This window comes from Octopus bimaculoides, chromosome 18 (genome assembly GCF_046866305.1).
Source record: "Octopus bimaculoides isolate indiv1 chromosome 18, ASM4686630v1, whole genome shotgun sequence".
Taxonomy (NCBI): domain Eukaryota; kingdom Metazoa; phylum Mollusca; class Cephalopoda; order Octopoda; family Octopodidae; genus Octopus; species Octopus bimaculoides.
In genome coordinates this window covers 10,988,476-11,009,579 of record NC_142945.1, presented here as the reverse complement: position 1 = coordinate 11,009,579, position 21,104 = coordinate 10,988,476, and the positions used below count along the sequence as shown (strand labels likewise).

The following is a 21,104-nucleotide window of genomic DNA, read 5'->3' as shown; positions in this document are numbered from 1 at the left end:
ATAAGACACTTGCTCAAGGTGCCACGCAGTGGGACTGAACCCTAAGCCATGTGCTTGGGAAGCAAGCTTCATTGATAAAAAAAAAACAAAAAACAAATACCTCGTCTTCTCCTTCTTCGTTTAGGCACGAACCAAGATACGCTCTTACAACATTGGTAATAATGGTTTCAAATTTTGGCACAAGACCAGCTATTTTAGAGGAAGACGGCTAGTCGATCACATCGACTCCAATGCTCAACTGGTACTTATTTTATCGACCTTGAAAGGATCAAAGGCAAAGTCGATATCGGCGGAATTCGAACTCAGGGTATAAACTGGTGGAAGAAATGCTTCTCAGCACATCGTCTGATGTGCTGACGATTTTACCAGCTCACCAATAATGACTAATAAATTTTGACTTCATTCGCAAGAACAGTGGCCTGTTTTGGTTTTTGTTAGAAAGCTTTCTTTTGTTTTTTTTTTCGTGTTTTGTATCATACTTTTTTCAGTTCGTGTGTATGAAGAATATTCTGGAAGGCAGTTACATACAAGAACATTATCTTTATGATTGCCTATACAATTCAATGTGGAGGCGCAATGGCCCAGTGGTTAGGGCAACGGACTCGTGGTCGAAGGATCGCCGTTTCGATTCCCAGACCGGGTGTTGTGAGCGCTTATCGAGCGAAAATACCTAAAGCTCCACGAGGCTCCGGCAGTGGGGGGTGGCGACCCCTGTTGTACTCTTTCGCCCCGACTTTCTCTCACTCTTTCTTCCTGTTTCTTGGGTAACGCTGCGATGGACTGGCGTCCCGTCCAGCTGGAGGGAACACATACACCGTAGAAACCGGGAAACCAGGCCCACGAGCCTGGCTAGGCTTTAGAAGGGCGGAAAAAAAGTACAATTCAATACCTCAATATTTATTGTTGTCATTGCTGCTGAGGATGATGATGATGATGACGCCAACAACCAGAGGTGATGATGGTGACGACGATGATGATGATGATGATGATGATAACGACGGCGACGAAGGTGGTGGGGTTGATGCTAAGGCTCTTGAAAATGAAAATGTGGACCAAACAAGTTAATTTATTTTTTCTTTTCTTTCCTTTTCTTTCTTTTTCTTTCCCTAATGTATTATGTACTACGCTGACTGATATAAGTATTTGGGTCAGTCGTTAGATTGCCAGTTAGAATGCCTTGCGTTCTGAGTTCAGATCCCGCATTAACCAATGTTATATCTTTAATTCATTGAGAGTTAAACAATAATATTGTTATTGATAACGCAATTTAATTTCTGTTCTTTTATTTGTTTTGGTCATTGGACTGCGGCCATGCTGGTCACTGGCTTGTTTGTCTAAAGTTCACCATAAATGTATTCCACTGCTCTCTCTCTCGCTCATTCTCTCTCTCTCTCTCTCTCTCTCTCTCTCTCTCTCTCTCTCTCTCTCTCTCTCTCTCTCTCTCTCCCTCTCTCTCTCCACATGTGTCTGCGTGTGTGCATGTATACTTATAAAAATACATACATACATATATAGCGCGAAACCGATTGGTAAGATCGGCCGTAATGAATATATAATACTGTACATTTCGGATTATGTGTGTGTGTGTGTCGCTTACATTGACCTCCAGTGCTCAACTGGTACTTATTTTATCGACCCCCCGAAAAGATGAAAAGAAAAGTCGACCCCAGCGGCATAGAACCCGAAACGTAAAGATTGAGGAAATGTCGCTAAGTATTTTGCGCGGCGTGCTAACGAATCAGTAACTGTAATATTGGTTTCATTTTGGCACAAGGCCGGCAAGTTTGAGGGAGGGGTGTGTCGATTACATTGACCCCCCAATACTCAACTGGTACTTATTTTATCAACCCCGAAAAGACGAAAGGAAAAATCGACCTCGGCAGCATTTGAAGCCCGAACGTAAAGACTGACGAAATACCGCTAAGCATTTTGTACGGCGTGCTAACGAACCAATCTTTTTCTACTATCGGCACAAGGCCTGAAATTTAAGGGAGGAGGAGGATAATCGATTACATCGACCCCAGCGCGTAACTGGTACTTAATTTATCGACCCCGTAAGGATGAAAGGCAAAGTCGACTTCGGCGGAATTTGAACTCAGAACGTAGCGACGGGCGAAATACCGCTAAGCATTTCGTCCAGCGTGCTAACGATTCTGCCAGCTCGCTGCCTCAGTAAATATAATACTTAACGCTCCAGTTTGTCTATTGTCTCCACGTTCTGATTTCAAATTTCGCCGAGCTCCAGTTTGCCTTTCATCTTTTCGGGGTCGAGAACATAAGTACCTGTTGATCTCTGGGTTCGATGTAATCGGCTTACCCCTCACCCGAAAATAGCCCTTGGGGGTCCATATAAGATTTTGTTGTTAGAATTTCTGTGCAATAACTGGGCTCTATTTCTACAATACACAAAATATTTTTTTAAAATTTTACTACAAATCTTAATATTTAATTGTAAAAATATAATAGGATTTTTAAAAAAACATGGAATGTTTATAAGGGTCCATCCCAAGTAAAATAAGAATCAGAGGGAGTCCAAAGGTGAAAAATCCACTGGTTTAGTCGAACACACCAATCCCAGTAACTTAAGTTTGGTACTTATTCTATCAGGGTCTGTTACCGAACCGCTAAGTTACAGGTACGTAAAAAAAAATGCCCAACACCAATTGTCAAGCGGGGCCCGCCCGCCCGCGCGCACGCACACACATACACACACACACAAATACAAACGATGGGCTTCCACACAGTTTCCTTCTAGCAAATTTACTAACAAGGCATTGGTCGGTCCGGGTTTATAGTAGAATAAATTTGTCCAAGATGCCACGATGTGGGATTGAACCCGAAACCACGCGGCTGCAAAGCGAGCTTCTAAACCACACATCCCCTACCTGTTATGTTTTTAATGGTATGTAGGATTACATTATATCACGTGTCCTTTCCTGATTTAAAGGTGACAGTGCATGTGCTTTGAAGAAGGAGATTTGACCGCAAGTCGAAATTTCATATAGAAGCTCAACATCCAACCGTGGATCGTATGGACAACATCGACAATAACAACAATAACAACACAAAGCCCCTTCTTGATTGCTGAGAAATCTGACGTAACTGGACCCGGAAGTGACGAACGATTACGTCACAGAAGCAGACACCTGCTTAGGTTGATGTTTTAGCCGAAGCCTGAAGCACTTTGTCATTACGCTGTGTTGCCTCTTCTCCCGCTCATACACACGCATTCTCACTTTTTCTCTCTATCAATGTATGTATAAGCAAGCGAACAGCAGTAAACAGATACCTATATAAAAGATAATAAATATATACACATATTATATATATATATATATATCTATAGATTTTATATGGTGTGTTTTCCGCCTTGCGCTGCTATTTTGCAAAAATTATCTTTATCGGTAAGTAAACGTTTATAACCAGTTACACAATTATTTTCCTACATACTCATGTTTCTTTTTGCTCTCACTCGGTAATATTAAGCAATATTGTATTGTGTATGTATCAGCACTATTATTATTATTATTATTATTATTATTATTATTTACGATGTAATAATATCAGTTTGAGGTGTGTTATTTCGTTGCACCTTATGTTTAACGTTCGTACAGCTGTTTTTGTTGATGATAAAGTAATTTTTTTTAATGTTCAAATGCTTTCTTTCGTGTTATTATCGTAAAGTATTATTGTTCTTGTTTTTGTGATAAATATTTTATGAATGTTATTACGATGAATTTTTGTTATTTATTGTATGTTTAGATGCTTCTCTGTTAGTCAGATTATATTTATGCGTATATAATGGTATGTTTTCTATTTTAAGATGACGATTGAAACCTTTTTTCAATTTAATTCATTATTTTTATCGGCTTAAGCCATTGTACTTACTATCTCCAACCTCTTGGGCCTTTATGGCCGATAAAAGAATGCTACCTTTTTTCTATTTTCCTTTAAAAACTTGTAGCGTTTTAACAGGTGACTTTACTGTTTCAATTATTATAAAAAATTGTTTTGCTATATAACTTCATTCATAGTTTGTTAAAACAATGAATCAAGAAAACTGACGAATATATACACTTGAGCGTATTTTAATATACGTTTCGTGTTAACATTTTTCTTTCTTTCTTTCATCAGAATTGAAAGATAAACATGAATGAACCGAACAAAAGGCAATAACAATGACAACAAGACGCTCGTTTGATTCACAAAGAGAATCTTGTTACTGAATGTTATTGTTTGAAAATTTTCCCATCTGTATGTTTTGTTTCCATACGTATTTCCTACGTCAGGGCCGGATTGAGTCCAACTGACACCCTAACTACAATCCAACAATGGTTCTTCTCATCGACCCTTCCATTGTCTTTCAGAGAAGACTTTAAGATAATAAATATTGAATTTGAAATACTTAATAGATCAACAGATTCAGTTTTCTAGATTATACCACAAGCTAGGCCTCTTTTTGTGGATGTGTATGTTATTTACTGAAACAACGGGAAAAGATGAAGATTTTCGTAACTTTCATAAAAAAAACAACCTGTTATATTATATCTTTTGCACCAAGGTAAATTCGACATTGAAAAAGAAGAAAATCTGTTGTACTTTCTTTCCTTTGTCCCCCAAGCATGTTGTTATTTTGTTTAACAATTTAATGTAGGTACATGCCTTACACAATGGACAAATTCGTTTATGGAAGATTCCAATGATTTTATGTTCTTTTATTTCTTAACCTTGTGTGTGTGTAATATATATATATAATCGTTTATATAATCGTTTGAAAACTTGGTCTTCAGTTCCATTCATTAACTCGCTTTGTAAAGGAAGAAAATAGCTGGACAAATCTACCCTAGAAAACGCTGACGTCCATCCTTATAAATACTCTTATTGTTGCTAAGTAGCACGTCACGTTTGATTGAGCAGGTCTACGTTCAGAGGTAATATGACCGTCCCGTCTTTATACAGATGTCTAAAAGTGCCATTTATGAAATATGTCGCTCTTATTTTTTCTCTCTCTTCCTAAAGGCGGTTTGGTGTTATTTGAGGAAGATTGACTGGTATTTCTAGCATGTCTAGCTACCACGTACTAGCGGCGAGCTCTTTCGTTTGCCAAAACAATCTAGTGGACTCCTTCACTTCCATTATATACACGGGAGACTCTAAGTGACCGCTTGCCTGGCTAGATATAAAAGCAAAGTCTCCCTTGATATTAAAAAAAGATAAAAAGAGATTAAAAAACCCCCATAAAAAGACAGTTTAATAATTAGATGAGATGGTTATGGTTGGAACGATTTGATTGCGGCACCCCTCCGGCAAAGCAGACCAGGGAGGTGGCCGGGGTGGGTTAACCCACCATCCTCACAACCTTGAAATGAAAAGCTAACAGTTTATAACTGGCAAACACGTGTCTAAGTCAATTAGCCTAAGTCGTTTACTAAGTAAATAAAATACAAATAATGCGAATTTAAAAATACATTTTTTTAATATAATTACCACAGCGTACACATTCCCAAAACAAAAAAAAAAGAAACAGGTAACAATAGATGTGAGAGAGAGTGTGTGTGTGTGTGTGTGTGTGTGTGTGTGTGTGTATATATATATATATATATATATATATATATATATATATATATATATACATACATGACATTTTAAATGACTTGATAAGCAAAATGTCAAATCCAAGACCTTGCTGCAGTGCGTCAAAAGAAATAGGAAAAAAAAAAATGTCATCGAGTTTTTATAAGAATTTATCACTGTATCTTTTGCTCTTATTAAACTCCTTGAACTTTGTCTGAAATTTCATTGTCTGTCGTAAACCTGGCCTTCACCGTACACGACTCTTTTATTCTCTTCGCCCATCTGTTTATCTTACTTTCTGTCTAACCTTGCGACTGTCTTACTCGTATGTCTTCATCTCTCTTCACGTTTCTGCATCCACCTTTAACAATAGCTGAGTATGGAGTTCAGAATTTCGCTTTGCAGCCACGTGGTTTCGAGTTCGGTCCCACTGCACGGTACCCAGGGGCAAGTGTATTCTACTATATAGCCCTGGGCTGACTAACGAATGATGTCGATTTAGTTGACAGAAACTGTAGAACGCCGTTGCGCGAGCTGTTTAGGTCCCCGAAAGTTTGCAGTTCGGCAAAAGAGACCGATAGAATAAGTACTAAACTTGAAAAAAATACTGAAGTCGGTTTTCTTTGACTAAACCCCCTCAAGGCTGTACCGTGTGTTTGTCCTCGATCCCCATTGGTCGACAACCGATGTTTGTTTGTTTACGTCCTCGATCCCCAGTGGTCGACAACCGAGGTTTGTTTGTTTACGTCCCGGTAACTTAGCAGTTCGGCAAAAGTATTCGATTGACTAAGTACCTGACTTAAAAGGAGTAAATACTCGGGATCGGTTTGTTCTACTAAACTAGTCGTGGGCAAATTGCGGCCCGCGGGACTTTCTGAAAAGTACGCCTAATGAAAAAAAATATCTTGAATTTCTTTTGGTAGTGTGGCTTGCCTGAAGAGGAGCCAGGTTTCACGTGGCCCACTTTTTGGAAAAGGTTGCCCATTTCCCTTCAGGACCGTGTTCCAGCATGGTCGCAGGCAATTGACTGAAACAAGAAATAGATTGGCGTAGCTGTATAGTAACAAGTTTGCTTCCGACCACATGGTAAAGGGTTCAGTTCCACTGCATGGCACCTTGGGCAAGTGCTTTTTGCTGTAACGTCGGGCCGGCCAAAACCTATTAGCAGATTTGGTTGACGGAAACTATGTGGAAGCCCGGCATGTATATTGTATGTGTTTTTGTGTCTGTGTCTGTGTTTGTCCCCCACTTGAAAACCGCTGTTGATGTGTTTACGTCCCCGTGACTGAGCGATTTGGCAAAGGAGACCTATAGAATAAGTACCGGGCTTTTGAAAAAGTAATTACCGTCGCAGATTCGTTCCACTAAACATTCTTCACGACGGTCCCAGCATGGCCGCAGTCTAATGCCTGTTAACAGTTAAAAGATAAAAAAGTAAATAAATGTATTTGTCTATCTCTCTATCTATGCCCCCCCCTCTCTCTCTCAATTTTACTCGCTGTGTAGTAACGCTGCTGGCGGTAGTAAGATGGCGTAGGAGGATTATAAATATATATATATACACATATATTTGGACTTTATAAAATGTCAAAAGATAGGATTGGATATAAAATACGAGGAAAAATAAATAGATGAACAACATGTATTAAGCTCTACACGGATGATGTAAAATTGCTTTTTATTCGCTGTCTGACATTTCGTGTTCAAATCCGCCTGGATAAATGTTATGAAATCTATTTACTGCCTTGGTTTTTTTTCATCTCATTCTGTCAAATTATATATATATATATATTGGCTTCTTCATGTATCTTGACCCATTAAGTCCCAGAGTATTTAATTTTTGAATATTACTTTTAAATTTTTACAGATGATTGAAAGAGGTTAAAATGAAAATAATAATTATTAAAGCTCCTTTCCTTCAAGTAGAAATGGAAATACTTGGTGTCCTATAAATAGGACACTGAGACAATGTGATATAGCTTATTTGATGTTCTCATTTAGAGTCCTATTTATAGGACAGTGGGACTTGATGGGTTAAGATGAATGTAGGCTGCCAACAGGCAGATGTTTGAACATCTCTGTTATTTTCTATCTTTTACTTGTTTCAGTCATTAGACTGAGGCCATGCTGGGGCAATGCCTTGAAGAATTTTTAGTCGAATGAATCGACTTCAGAATGTTTTTCGGTTGAATAAGCCCGGTATTTATTCTATCAGTCTTTTTTGTCGAATCACTAAGCTACAGGCACGTTAACAAACCAACACAGGTTTTTAAGCGATGATCTCTCTCTCTCTCACACATACACACACGTGTGTGACGGGCCTTTCTGTCTACCAAATCCGCACACAAGACTTTAGTCGACTCAGGATTATGGTAAAAAAAAAAAACACTTGCCCAAGGTGCCACGCAATGGGACTGAACCCTACACCATGTAGATGGGAAGCAAGCTTCTTAGTGCTTTGCAACATTTGTTCTAGTTCTCTTCACCTTCTGTTCAAATGTTGCCGAGATCAGCCTTTCCTGTCATCTTTTCGGGAGCGCTAAATAAAATACCTGTCACTCTCGGAGTCGTTTCTTTTCTCTCTCTCTCTCTCTCTCTCTCTCTCTCTCTCCTCTCCCCCTCTCTTTCTTTCCCTCCACTCTCAGAGAAAGATAAGATGGCGTCGTGTAAAGAAAATAATGAAAAACTTAAAAGAAAGAAACTGGAACAAGGTTACAAGAAACCACCTTTTCTATTCTCCCCCGGAAATTCCAAGATAAACACATATTACTTGTCAAAGATGTCACTAGAGGTCGTTCGTCAACTTGATGTGTCGCAAGGAAGGAAGGAGATGATTATATATGTAAAAAAATTATTATTAATTAGCGCAGGTGTAGCTGTGTGGTTTGAACTTTGCTTCCCAACCACATGGTTCCAGGTTCAGTCCCACTGTGTGACATATCTTCTACTACTATAGCCTCGGGCCGACCAAATCCTTGTGAGTGGATCTGGTGGACGGAAACTGAAAGAAACCCGTCGTGTGTCTATATATATACGTGTGTGTGTTTGTGTCTGTTTGACCCCCATCAACGATTAGCCACCGGTGTGTTTATGTCCCCGTAACGTAGCGGTTCGGCAAAAGAGTCCGACAAAATAAATATCAGGCTTAAAAAAAAGTACTGGGATCGACTCGTTCGGCTTAAATTCTTCAATGCGGTGCCCCAGCATGGCCGCTTACTAATGACTGGAACAATTAAGAGTTTTTTTTTTAATGCGCTGGCATAGTCGTATACATCGTAAAGCGGCCATTTGATAGAATTGTTAGTGTCGGATAAATTTGTTTGCGATAATCGTTCTGATTCTCTACGATTTGAGTTCAAATCTCACCGAGGTCAACTTTTCCTTTTATCCTTTCGAGATTGATGAGTGAGTGGAGCGCGTGGTTTAGTGGTTAGAGGTGTGTTGAACTCATGATCGTAAGATTGTGGTTTCGATTCCTGGACCGGGCGCGCGTTGTTTCTTGAGCAAAACACTTCATTTCACGTCGCTTCAGCCCGCTCAGCTGGCAAAAATCAGTAACCCCGCGACGAACCGGCATCCCGTCCAGGTGGGAAATATATACGTCATGGAAACCGGGAAACCGGCTCTTATGACTCCATTATGATTCAGGAAAGAACTTTACTACTTTTTTCGAGGTTAATGAAATATTAGTCTTATACTAAAGTTCATTGTTATCTCTCTCTCTCTCTCTCTGGAAGAAATCGACCGTGGTAAAGTCTGGAGAAGGATGGGTTTTTGCCAGATCTAAAATGTGAAAGACTCGCCATATGTCAAGACATCGAGGATCTGAGAAGCCAAGATAATGCAATATACATTATCAACTTTAGTATATGATCAGTATTTATTTTATTGCTCGCTGGGAAATAAAAAAAATAGCCGACACCCTATCGGGATTTGAATTCATCGTAAGTTATGAACTTCTTTACATTCGTCGTCTCTCTAACAAAGCAGTGCACTTTTATCATTTTGCTGATCACTTTTCGATGCTTGCTTGAGTCGGACGAACTTTGTTGAAGCAGGTTTTCTAGTGACGGATGCATTTCCCGTCACCAATCCTTAACTGTTTCCAAGTAAGGTAATATTTATGGCAAGGCGCCGAGTTGGTAGTAACGTTAGCACGCCGGGCGAAATGCTTAGCCGTATTTCGTCTGTCTTCACGTTCAAAGTTCAACTTTGCCTTTCATCCTTTCGGGGTCGATAGCTTAAGTACCAGTTGCATACTGGAGTCGATCTCTTCGATTGCCCCCCCCCCTTCTCCCAACAATTTTAGGCCTTGTGTCTAGAGTAGAAAAGAATATTTCTTTATGGCAAGACATGTTTTCTCAGAATATTGGAGGCCGCACCTCGAACAATTTTCGTCCCTTATATTTTTCTTTAACACGGCAAATTCATAGCAGATGTTATCTCAGGACAAATGCTGTTGTAGCTGATCTATCGACATTGAGTTCATATTATAACACACCGATAGCTTTTCCCAATTACTTTTCCACATGCTGATGTAAAGATGTTACATCATTTATAATCCCTTAAATAATTTACAAAGCATGGTTGTGCTCAATAGACCATAATTTAGTTTTCACAGGTACGAGTTGGTGGTCTGCCCTGAGTGATATTTTTTATGGGGGTGTGGTATAAGCTTGTATAGTAAACTCAAGGGCTACCCCGGACGGCATACACTGTAGTTACGCCGCTGCTGCAGCAAAGGATCCCGGGAAATTAATGGGCTATTGAATTATAGCTTGTCTGGTTTCAATGGGTGTTGGGCCTACTTCTTTGGAACAACATCTATACCTACGAGCATCTAAGGACGGCGAGCTTTCGTTACGATTTCTCAATATTCAATTTCTTCACATGACTCCAAAACGAGTTGATTCTTTGTCTTTGAACAAAGTCCCAGTGTTTTTGGAAATTATTCCAATTATTGACAACGTAATGGTCAGAACTATTAGGCATCGATCTTCTAATAAGACCGCGAGTTACCTGCACAAATAATAGATACATCAGCAATTCTACGATAAAAAAGAAAAGATTTAGTCGTATGCAAAATTGACTATAAAAAAGGAGAAAAAGCGAGAAGTATAAGTGAAAGCTATGTACGTAGTTCAAATGAACTAAAGACAGACAGGTGAAGGAACAACAAGCAGGTGTTTTAGTTTGACGCTCGGGAAAAATGGAAAAGTCTTTGACGTTTCGAGCCTTAACATATTGATACCCGGACATCCTTGTTACTTATTTGCTTTTATATATATATATATATATATATATATATATATATATATATATATATTGTGTGTGTGTTTATTTAGGACATTAAACAACAGAATCGTCTTCGTTTCTTTTGAGTTACTTCAAATAACTTATATCCCTGGGATTAGGAGAGTTGCTGGTTTCAATTTCGTTGTCCTTGCACCAACGGTCTAGGAGGAGTTAACGAACATAAAAACGTAACGGGTAAAGAAACATCACTCAAATTTATTTAAAGATAGTGTTATCTAAAAGCGAATCGCTTGTTATTTCTAACGGAGCGAGCGAGCCACTCGTAAAAGTACTCCACCCTCGTATATGTGTTATTAGTTAGCCCCTAAAATCATAGACTTGCTGACAATGCAGGCCTATAATTTTAATCGTTCAAGTGATGGATGGCTACCTCGTTTTTAATCTGAGAAATGATGGAGATTTGGCTACTACATGTGTGTCAAGCATATCGGGCGTCCACTTAGAGATTCCCTCATTGGCTCGTCGTATATAATGAAGATGAGGTGTGCACGTATGTAGTCAAGCGGAAACTAAACTCAGACAATACACATTGAATGGCTGGCTGGTATGAAAACGAAAAGAAACAAAGAGAGCGAACGAAGTTTGTCTTTTCTTGTGGTGGGGTATATTATCCCTAATACTTAGAGTACCTGTGTGTGTGTGTGTGTGTGTGTACACACACACACACATACATATCTGTGCGCACACATCATCGTTTTTTGGTTTTGAAAATTGTATAATATTCAGCTCAACACAGTTGATTATCTTCCTAGAGAAAAAAAAAAAAAAATGTGGATCCTTTATCAATTTGGGGAAAATAAACTTACCAGTCAAGTACTGGGTCGATTTAATATCCCTGTATAATATGTGAGATGTGAATGGAATTACAACCTTAGACATATATTATTCGCAACATAAATACGACATATAATAGCAGGTGACGACTTTACGAAAGTTGTTTATTTAAATGCCTGTGAACTTCGCTTGCTGCTGGTGATGTTATTGTTAGTATTTATTGCTTAGTCTTACAGTAAACACATTCAGACACGTGTCGACTAAACTGCTTTCTTTTCCGTTTCCCCTCTTTATATATGTTTTCCCCCTTTAAAACTCTCCTCCTCTCTGTATCCATGGATTATTGTTTTCTCTTTCTGTCTCTCTTGTATTTATTTTTAATTTTGTTTCTTCCTTTCTCTGTAAAATTCTCACCCACCGTTTCAGCTACGGTAATCAAAGACCTTATGAATTATTTCTGTACAAGTCTTCGTCTGTCCCTTTTAAAAACACGCAGTTGAACACAATAGAAGACTAAAGCATGAAATTGTAAGCACCTCTCATTTGGAATGTATTCATAATCTGGCTTAATGATAATAGTGGTCGCCTTCAACAATAAGTGATGATGATGATGATAATAATAATAATAATAATAATAATAATAAAGATTCTAAATGTTGGCTCATGGCCTGCAATTTCGGGGGAGGGGGACGAGTTGATTATATCGATCTCAGAACTCAACTAGATCCTTTATTTTATCGACCCCGGAAGAATGAAAGGAAAAGTCAACGTCGGCAGAATTTGGACTCAAAACGTAAAGACGAGCGAAATATCGCTAAGCATTCGGCTCAGTGTGCTAGCGATTCTGCTAGCTTGCTGCCTTAATAATAATAATAATAATAATAATCCTTTCTTCTATAATTGGAAGGGATATAGTCGATCACATCTTGACAGGTACTTATTTTATCGACCCCGAAAGGATGAAAGGCAAAGTCGGCCTTGGCGGAGTTTGAACTCAGAACATAGCAACGGGTGAAATACCACAAAGCATTTCGTTCATCTTGCTAACGATTAGCAAGTTAATGGAACCTATGGAAAAGGGAAGCTGAAGAAGACTTTGGATGAAGGGATAAAGGTTGACCTGAATTGGCTGAGTTGGTAGAACATCAAAGAGAATGTTTTTTCTGACTTAATGTGCTCTGAGTTCAAATCCTGCCAAGGTCAACTTTGTATTTCATCTTTTTGGGGGTTGATAAAAAAGCCACCAATTCTCGGCAGTGAATTAGTGGAATTGTTGGAACATCACACAAAGTACCTGGTGGTATTTTTTCTGGTTCTTTACATTTCCAGATTCTACCTAGGTATGCAAATCTGATTGATGACCATGGTCTACTCGCTCGACCATGGAGTGACAAATTGATTATGAAAGCTGTCATGGGTTGAGAAACATTGTGGCCATCTGCTAGTGCAGTTGAATGATAACAATGAATTGTAATATTAATTAGAATAACAACGGAATAATCAGAAGAAATAAGTTCTCTACCATTCATGCCAACTTTCTTAAATCAATAGATATTAGTAATGATTATAACGATGATGATGATTATCATGATGTTTGTAACAATGATCTGAAGAATTAATCAGTAAGAAAAATCCAAAGAAATATTTTTACTGTGTTCATGTTGATGGCTGAAACCACTGTCTTTTGGTATATAATTGTGGTGGTGCTGGTGGTAATGAAAATATTGACGATGGTGATAATAATAATAATAATAATAATAATAATAATAATAAGAAGAAGAAGAACTATGATGTAATTGTAACAACAATCAAAAGAATAACAGACTATTCTGATAGAGGAAGTTCTCAACTATCCATGCCAACTTCTAGAAGTCATTGGCTATCAGTATATAATTAATGATAATGAGGAGGAAGCTTTTAACAATGGAGTTTATGAATTATTTTAATAATTATTTAATGAAATAATTTAAGCTATTATTTTACTACTTAAAAAATTTTAATAATGATGGTGGTTTCTTTTATGGGCCAGTCATTTGACTGTGGCCATGCTGGGGTATCACCTTGAAGAATTTGGTCAAATGATTTGACTCCAGTACATTTTATTTTATTTTATTTTTGAAGCCTGGTAATTATTCTATTGTTTTTTTTTGGTGGTGGTGGTGGGGGGGGGGGAACTGCTAAAGTTACAGGGCCATAAACAAACTAACACCAGTTGCCACATGATGGTCACACACACACACACACACACACACACACACACACACACACACACACACACACACACACACACACACACACACACAGGTGGTGAGCTGGCAGAAACATTAGCATGCCAGGCGAAATGCTTAGCGGTATTTTGTCTGCCGCTACGTTCTGAGTTCAAATTCCTCCAAGGTCGACTTTACCTTTCATCCTTTCGGGGTTGATTAAATAAGTACCAGTTATGCACTGGGGTCAATATAATCGACTTAATCAGTTTGTCTGTCCTTGTTTGTCCACTCTGTGTGTAGCCCCTTGTGGGTAGTAAAGAAATAACACACACACACACATGCACACACAGATGTGCTCATCAGAGTTGACAGGTATGAGAAAAAAATAGCAACATGGTTTTTTTTTTCCATACCTGCTAGCTTTCATCATCGAATAACAATGCAACGGTGCTGTTATCTAAGAATTGATTTAATACTCAGTGTGAAACCAATTGGTAAGATCAGATGCTATGGCTATCTAATATTGTACACTTTGATTCACACACACACACACATACACACATGCTGAGCTTCTAACAGTTTCCGTCTACCAAATCTACATACAAGGCTTCGGTTGGTTCGAGCCTATAGTAGAAGACGCTTGTCCAAGGTACCACATAGTGGAACTGAACCCAGAACTATGGTGTTGTGAGGCTAACTTCTTACCACACAGCTTCATCTTCACCTCTATACAAATAGATAATATACAGGGTGTCCACAAGGTCTGGGTTCATGGAATAAATAAAATCATAACATAAACAATAAAATATAAGAAATAATAATTTCTTAAAGTATGTGTTAATCCCCATGTACCCAGACTTTGTGGACACTCTGTATACAAAAATATGAAAGAAGCAGTACCAGGTTACCATGTTTCTTCTGTGTTTATATTCTCTTTTACTTGTTTCAGTCATTTGACTGTGGCCATGCTGGAGCACCGCCTTTAGTCGAGCAAATCGACCCCAGGACTTATTCTTTGTAAGCCTAGTACTTATTCTATCGGTCTCTTTTTGCCGAACCGCTAAGTTACGGGGATGTAAACACACCAGCATCAGTTGTCAAGCGATGGTGGTGGGGAGGGACAAATACAGATACACACAAACACACACACACACACACACACATATATATATATATATATACATATATACGACGGGGTTCTTTCAGTTTCCGTCTACCAAATCCACTCATAAGGCTTTGGTCGGCCCGAGGCTATAGTAGAAGACACTTGCCCAAGGTGCCACGCAGTGGGACTGAACTCGGAACCATGTGGTTGGTAAGCAAGCTACTTGCCACACAGCCACTCCTGCGCCTACATACAGTCTCATTCTTTCATATTCTTTATGATTTTTTATTTTTTATTTTTTATTTTATCTCTCCTGTCCACCTTTCTACACATTTGTCTATTTGTGGACATCTGCACTGTGTGTGTGTGTGTGTGTGTCTGCTTTACGCTCAATTGACTAATAAAACATACAATGACAGAAGACAAAGCTATCCTGTCTCCCTTCATTGATTATCATCTTGTTGTTGTTGTTGTTGTTGTGATCGTTGCTTAAATGCATGAATTGGTGGTGTTTCATCAGTTCATTTGTTCATCACCATCATGTTCATGCATGAATGATTAAGTGTAACTGTGTGTGACACAGAGAACGTGTGTGTGCAGGGCTAATTTTGCAAGTGTTTGAAACTGTGTGTGTTACACTTGGCATTTGAAACTGGGGCTGTAAGTGTGTGTATGAAAGAGAGTGAGAGAGACTGTGTGTGTGTGTTAGAGAGACAGACATTGTGTTTGTGACTGTGGGTGAGTGAGAGATTGTGCTTGTGTGTGTGTGTGTGTGTGTGTGAGGGAGAGAATGAGACTATGTATGTGACACTCTATGTGTGTATGTACGCGTATATTATGTGAGCATTTGTGCAAATGTATGTCTAGTGAAACCTCATAACATCCAACATATGTAACACTAACTTTGTTTGGAGTGTTTTGTTTTATATTCATTCATTTACATATTTTACCAGAGTTTCTCATTCATAAATACCTCCTCTCTCTTTCTCTCTCTCTCTCTCTCTCTCTCTCTCTCTCTCTTTATTCTTTATTTTCCACTTTCAAGCTTCGTTCGTATTTCGTTTCTCATTATTTATTGATTCCGATGCAAGTAATTAATATTTAGTATTTCCTGACCACCTGTCTCTCTCTCTATTACAATCATCGTTTGCTTTAATATATTATTCTGTAACTAATTTTCACATTTACGTTTTGCTTCATTTACGATCATCCATCCATCATTTTGTCACGTGTTTTTAACTGATTTTCGTCAGTGGAATACGGCCTCACTGGAGCACTCTCTCCTAAAGTTTTAGTACTTTGGTATTAATTTCATTGTTCTCCCGAGATACAAAGTGGACATTGATGTGAGGGGAGATAACTCAGTCAGACATGAATTCAGTAGGGTGTTTCTGTTTGAACGTACTGGTTTTCACCCAGTCCTGATATTTACATATTTACATTTATCTGCTTGTCTTGTCTTCTTGTCCAGTGCACCCACCATCATGGTTGTGTGGTTAAGAACTGCACTTCACAATCATGTGGTTTTAGGTTCAGTTTCATTGTGAGGAAGGCAATTGTGTATAATATGTGCAGGCACATGGGTCAGTGGTTAGAGTGTTGGGCTTGCTATTATGAGGTTGTGAGTTCAGTTCCCAGAGTGGGCTGTGTGTTATGTTCTTGAGCAAGACACTTTATTTCATTTTACTCCAGTTCACTCAGCTGTAGAAATGAGTTGCAACATCCCTGGTGCCAAGCTGTACCGTCCTTTGTCTTTCCCTTGGATGGCATCGGTAGAGTGGATAGGGGAGGCCAAAGGAGGAAGAGTATTTATTATTGTATTTATTGATTGATTTTGGTGTTTTTTCTTCGTTTTATTTACTGGTCTTCAGTGATGAAGGAAACTACAAGAATAGATAAAAGGATGATATTAAATATTGACGACTCATTATTTTCTTTCTTTTTTTTTCTCCTTCGTCCTCTCTCTCTCCCACTCCCTCTTATATGCCTGTGTCCCTCCTCACACCTACTCATTAACCTATTTACAGGTACGCACACCCTCTCTTCTTTGTAGTTGTGCTTCACTCATGCACATGTATACTCTATATATTTCTGACTTCCCTCGTGCGAAGGACTGGTACTGTACAAGCTGTTGATAACACACACACACATACACACATACACATACACACACACACACACACATCCAACTACAATTTATAAACAAAACAAAATTATATAACAGATGTAAAGTTAATGTTTGTGTTAATACAAGGATTGTTAATAGTTACAAAGCTGACGAGAAATAATCATGTGATGGGGTTGAAAACAATGCCACTCGGTGACTAATATCATGTTTATTATTACAGTTAATATGGGAGGCAATTCCAGAAATGTTTTTTGTCATATTATAACCTCCTCTGCCCAGGTTGAGCTGCTACATCACAACTCATTGTGAGGTCATGAGCTCATCGGGAGGTCAGAACTCATTCGGAGGTCTCAGCTCATTGAGAGGCCACAGCTCCAGTACCACAGCTATATAGTTAATGTGTCGTGGGAAAGGATCATAAAACCAACTCTTCAAGGCAAGCCAACTTGCAAGAGCCCGAGGGATAGACCAAGAATGAGATACTTGGATTCTATCCATAGTCTTAGTTGGTCATGCTTAAGAATCCAACTGGAAAGCTAATGACAGTTGTTTCTGATATGACCTTATGGAGGAGGTGCTTGAAGCCACCATGTGAGTCTCACTTAATCATTCTCTGCTAATGGCAAGGGTTGGTACTCGTAACACATGTTGGAACATTCTACCCCATACTTCTTGCACAACTCCCAGTGTATTCACACTGCTACTTTGTCGTGGTGTTTTTGTACTCCTCTTGGGTCACTTTTGAGCATCTGCTAGTTGTCTAACTGTCTTAAATGATTTTCCACATAGTCTACACAAAGGTGATACTACTGTCATATCAATACTACACTTCATTGAGTTAGTACATAAAGCTTCTTCTTGAGCAGCAACAATCAGTCCTGTTTCCTTCATCAATAGAACCATGTCTTAACCATCTCCAGGGTTCTTCATCAGCTTCATCCAATGTTTGTTGGAAGAAATCTCCCTGTAGGACTTTCTCATTCCAGTTGATCTTTTCTCTATTAGTCCTCATATTGTACTCCTGGAGAGTTTCACCATTGTCACTGACCACCTTCTCACCCAGTGTAGCCTGCTACATTCTTTCATGACTATTCCTCAGATAGGCATGTAAGGACTCCATCTCACTCACAACACTATCCTTTATTCCAATCAATCCCCTTCCATCTTCCATCCTAGGTAAGTAAAGCCTTGCTATCTTGCTTCTAGTAAGAAGGCACTCATACATAGCCATTATCTTCCTAGTTTTTCTATCAGAAATCATTATTCACTCAACTTCTTATTTATTATTTTTATCATTATCATTATAAAGCGGTGAGCTGGCGGTGGTAAGAAACTCTCAAGAGAACTGAACACCAGGTCTTCAGAGAAGAAACCCCACTCAGGCAAGTGTTTTGGCCCTTCTTACACTCTAAAGGGGCCGGGCTGCATCCAGGTCATGACTCCTGGATGCCCTTCTGCTGACACTTTTTAACCACTTGGTGATCAGAGACTTGTGCATTTAAATCATTTGGAGATTTTATCTGGATGGAACTCCTCTCTGTTAACTCAGTTGGTCACCGGATAATGTGGGCCCAGAGACACTGAATTTGAATGAAAGGGAGACGGTAACATTTAGAATGCTTTTAGTTATACTTTACTCGATCAGGGCTGACCTGGGGCTAAACAAGGACAAATACACTGCCACCACCTTTGTTGTGTCAATGTTGAAAAATAATTTTTGTTGTTGTTGTTTTCACATTAATTCCTCGTGATCCAAACTGGTTCTGCGTGTAATAATAACAGAAAGGTCATCAGTCGTATATGCAATGAAAATTTGCACACATTCAACAAGTTTAATATGTGGTGTCTTTCCTGGTGGTTAATGCACCATGGAACTAAGTCAGTTTGACAGTTGTGGAATTTCTGTGATAATTAGCTTAATTGTTAGACAGGAACATAACCCAGTCGCTAGCGACTAAACTAGATTAAACTAACATTCAAGGACATGCTCTTCCACAACATCACCAATGTTATCATCATCATCATCATCATCATTTTACATTTACTTTTACCCACAGGAATCAAAATAAATCTGACAGCCACTTGTTGCATTCCTTCGTCATCTAACACACAACAATAATAGAAGAAAAAAACATGAAAAATAAAAATAAAACTGGTCAGCAGGAGCCTCTTCATGGCTAACCAACTTGCTAGAAATACTAGTCAAACTTCCTTTTACATTAGCAGTCCCCAAGCTTTTTTGCACCACAGATGAGTTTCATGCGAGACAATTTTTCCAGGGTCCAGGGGATCACACACAGAATAAAACACATATTACATATATTATACATATATATATGGTTGTAAACTTGTAAAAATAAGTTTGTTTTATTAGGTAATATAATCACCCATCGCACACTCAGTACATCACAGTTCACCCATCGCAGACTCAATATATCACGGGTCACCCATCGTGCACTCAGTACATTGTGGTTCACCCATCGGGGCAACTCCTTAAAGGGTTTGGTCAAACAATTCAACTCCAATACTTATTTTCTTGTCCAAGTCTCTAGTACTTATAAGTCTCTTTTATTGAACCACCAAGTTCTGGGAATGTAAACAAACCAACACCGATTGCTTAGTGATGGTGAACACACACACACACACACACACACACACACACACACACACACACACACACACACACAATGATGTTTCCATCTGCCAAATTCATTCATAAGGCATTAGTTGGTTTTATATGTATATAGTTTTGTTTTAGTGTGTATATGTGTGCATATAAGTGCTCATTTCATAGTATGTGTATATTAATCTAAGTATGTGTGTTTATATATATATATATATATATTAGTGTATGTTATATATATGTTAATGTATGTTCTAAATTTAGTGAAAGGGAAGGTTTCTGTCAGGATGTATATTTTTATGAACAATGACATTTATTAATTCGGTGTGTAAAGGGCAACTATATCATTATGCATATTATACTCCCTCTCTCCCTCCCTCCCTCTCTCTCTCTCTCTCTCCCTGTATATATATATATATATATATATATATATATATATATATATGTGTGTTTGTGTGTGTTTGCGTATGCATATGTCTATCTATCTCTCTCTCTCTTTACACACACACACACACACACACACACACATATTTATGTATTTCTCACATTTTGAAAAATTTATCTAATTTCCCTTTGACTAGACAGAAGACCAGCTTGATATAATTTAAGTTTTATACCTCAGAGGAAGAAGGTCAGCACCTTTAACCTTTGCAGGACCTCAGAAACTAGTGAAACAGGAAAAATGGAAGAGAAAGAAACCCTGATTTATGGGTTGCTGTATTGGGAGGCTTATATCATTTTGTGAACACCTGTAAATGAGACATGGCAGGGTGGGCTAGATGTGCTCCCACTAAAGAGCATGACTGATAAATTACACCATCTAAATAACAGGTACAGTTAGGGGTCCAACATATGATGGAGTCCCAAAAAGGGTTCTATATAACAAATATCACTAGCAAGGCTTGGGTTTATGTGAAAGCTGTGGATGATGATAAACAAAAAAGAAACAGTGAGGAAAACAAGAAACAGTAAAATGTTTGATTTCATTAAAGTCTGCACTAAGTTCATGATGCCAAACAGGCAAAGCCAAAATGGCAACACCAAAACGTCTTGTAGTCCCAGATTTCTCTTTATTTCTTTCTTGTACTCTGATTTCCTGTCCTTATTGCAAAGCCACAGTCGACCGTGCTTCCTTTGCCCTCCTTCAGGTTCATGTGAGTTGTAGGTTGGATGCATGAATCGAGGCATGTTTATTTAAATGTCTTCTGAAAGACTGCTACAAGCAGATCCTCTGCTGATAACTATCAAAAGTTTACAATATACAGGTTGAAGATCTGGAGAATATCCAAAGAAGTAACACTCTATAAGAAGAGGGACTCTAGATTTTGAAGATGGGGTGTCAGGAAGGGTGTCCGTGGACTGATTCCTTATACT

General features: G+C 38.6%; 1 protein-coding gene across 1 annotated transcript in view; it reads left to right on the top strand.

Moving 5' to 3' along the window:
- The first annotated feature begins 3,135 nt into the window (after window positions 1–3,135).
- Window positions 3,136–21,104, top strand: part of LOC106874749 (BTB/POZ domain-containing protein 17) — a 92,850-nt gene continuing 74,881 nt past the window's right edge. Inside the window, exon 1 of the mRNA XM_014922590.3 lies at window positions 3,136–3,404. Coding sequence (XP_014778076.1) covers window positions 3,354–3,404 — 51 coding nt within the window. The 5' untranslated portion in view covers window positions 3,136–3,353. The remainder of the gene's footprint in view (window positions 3,405–21,104) is intronic.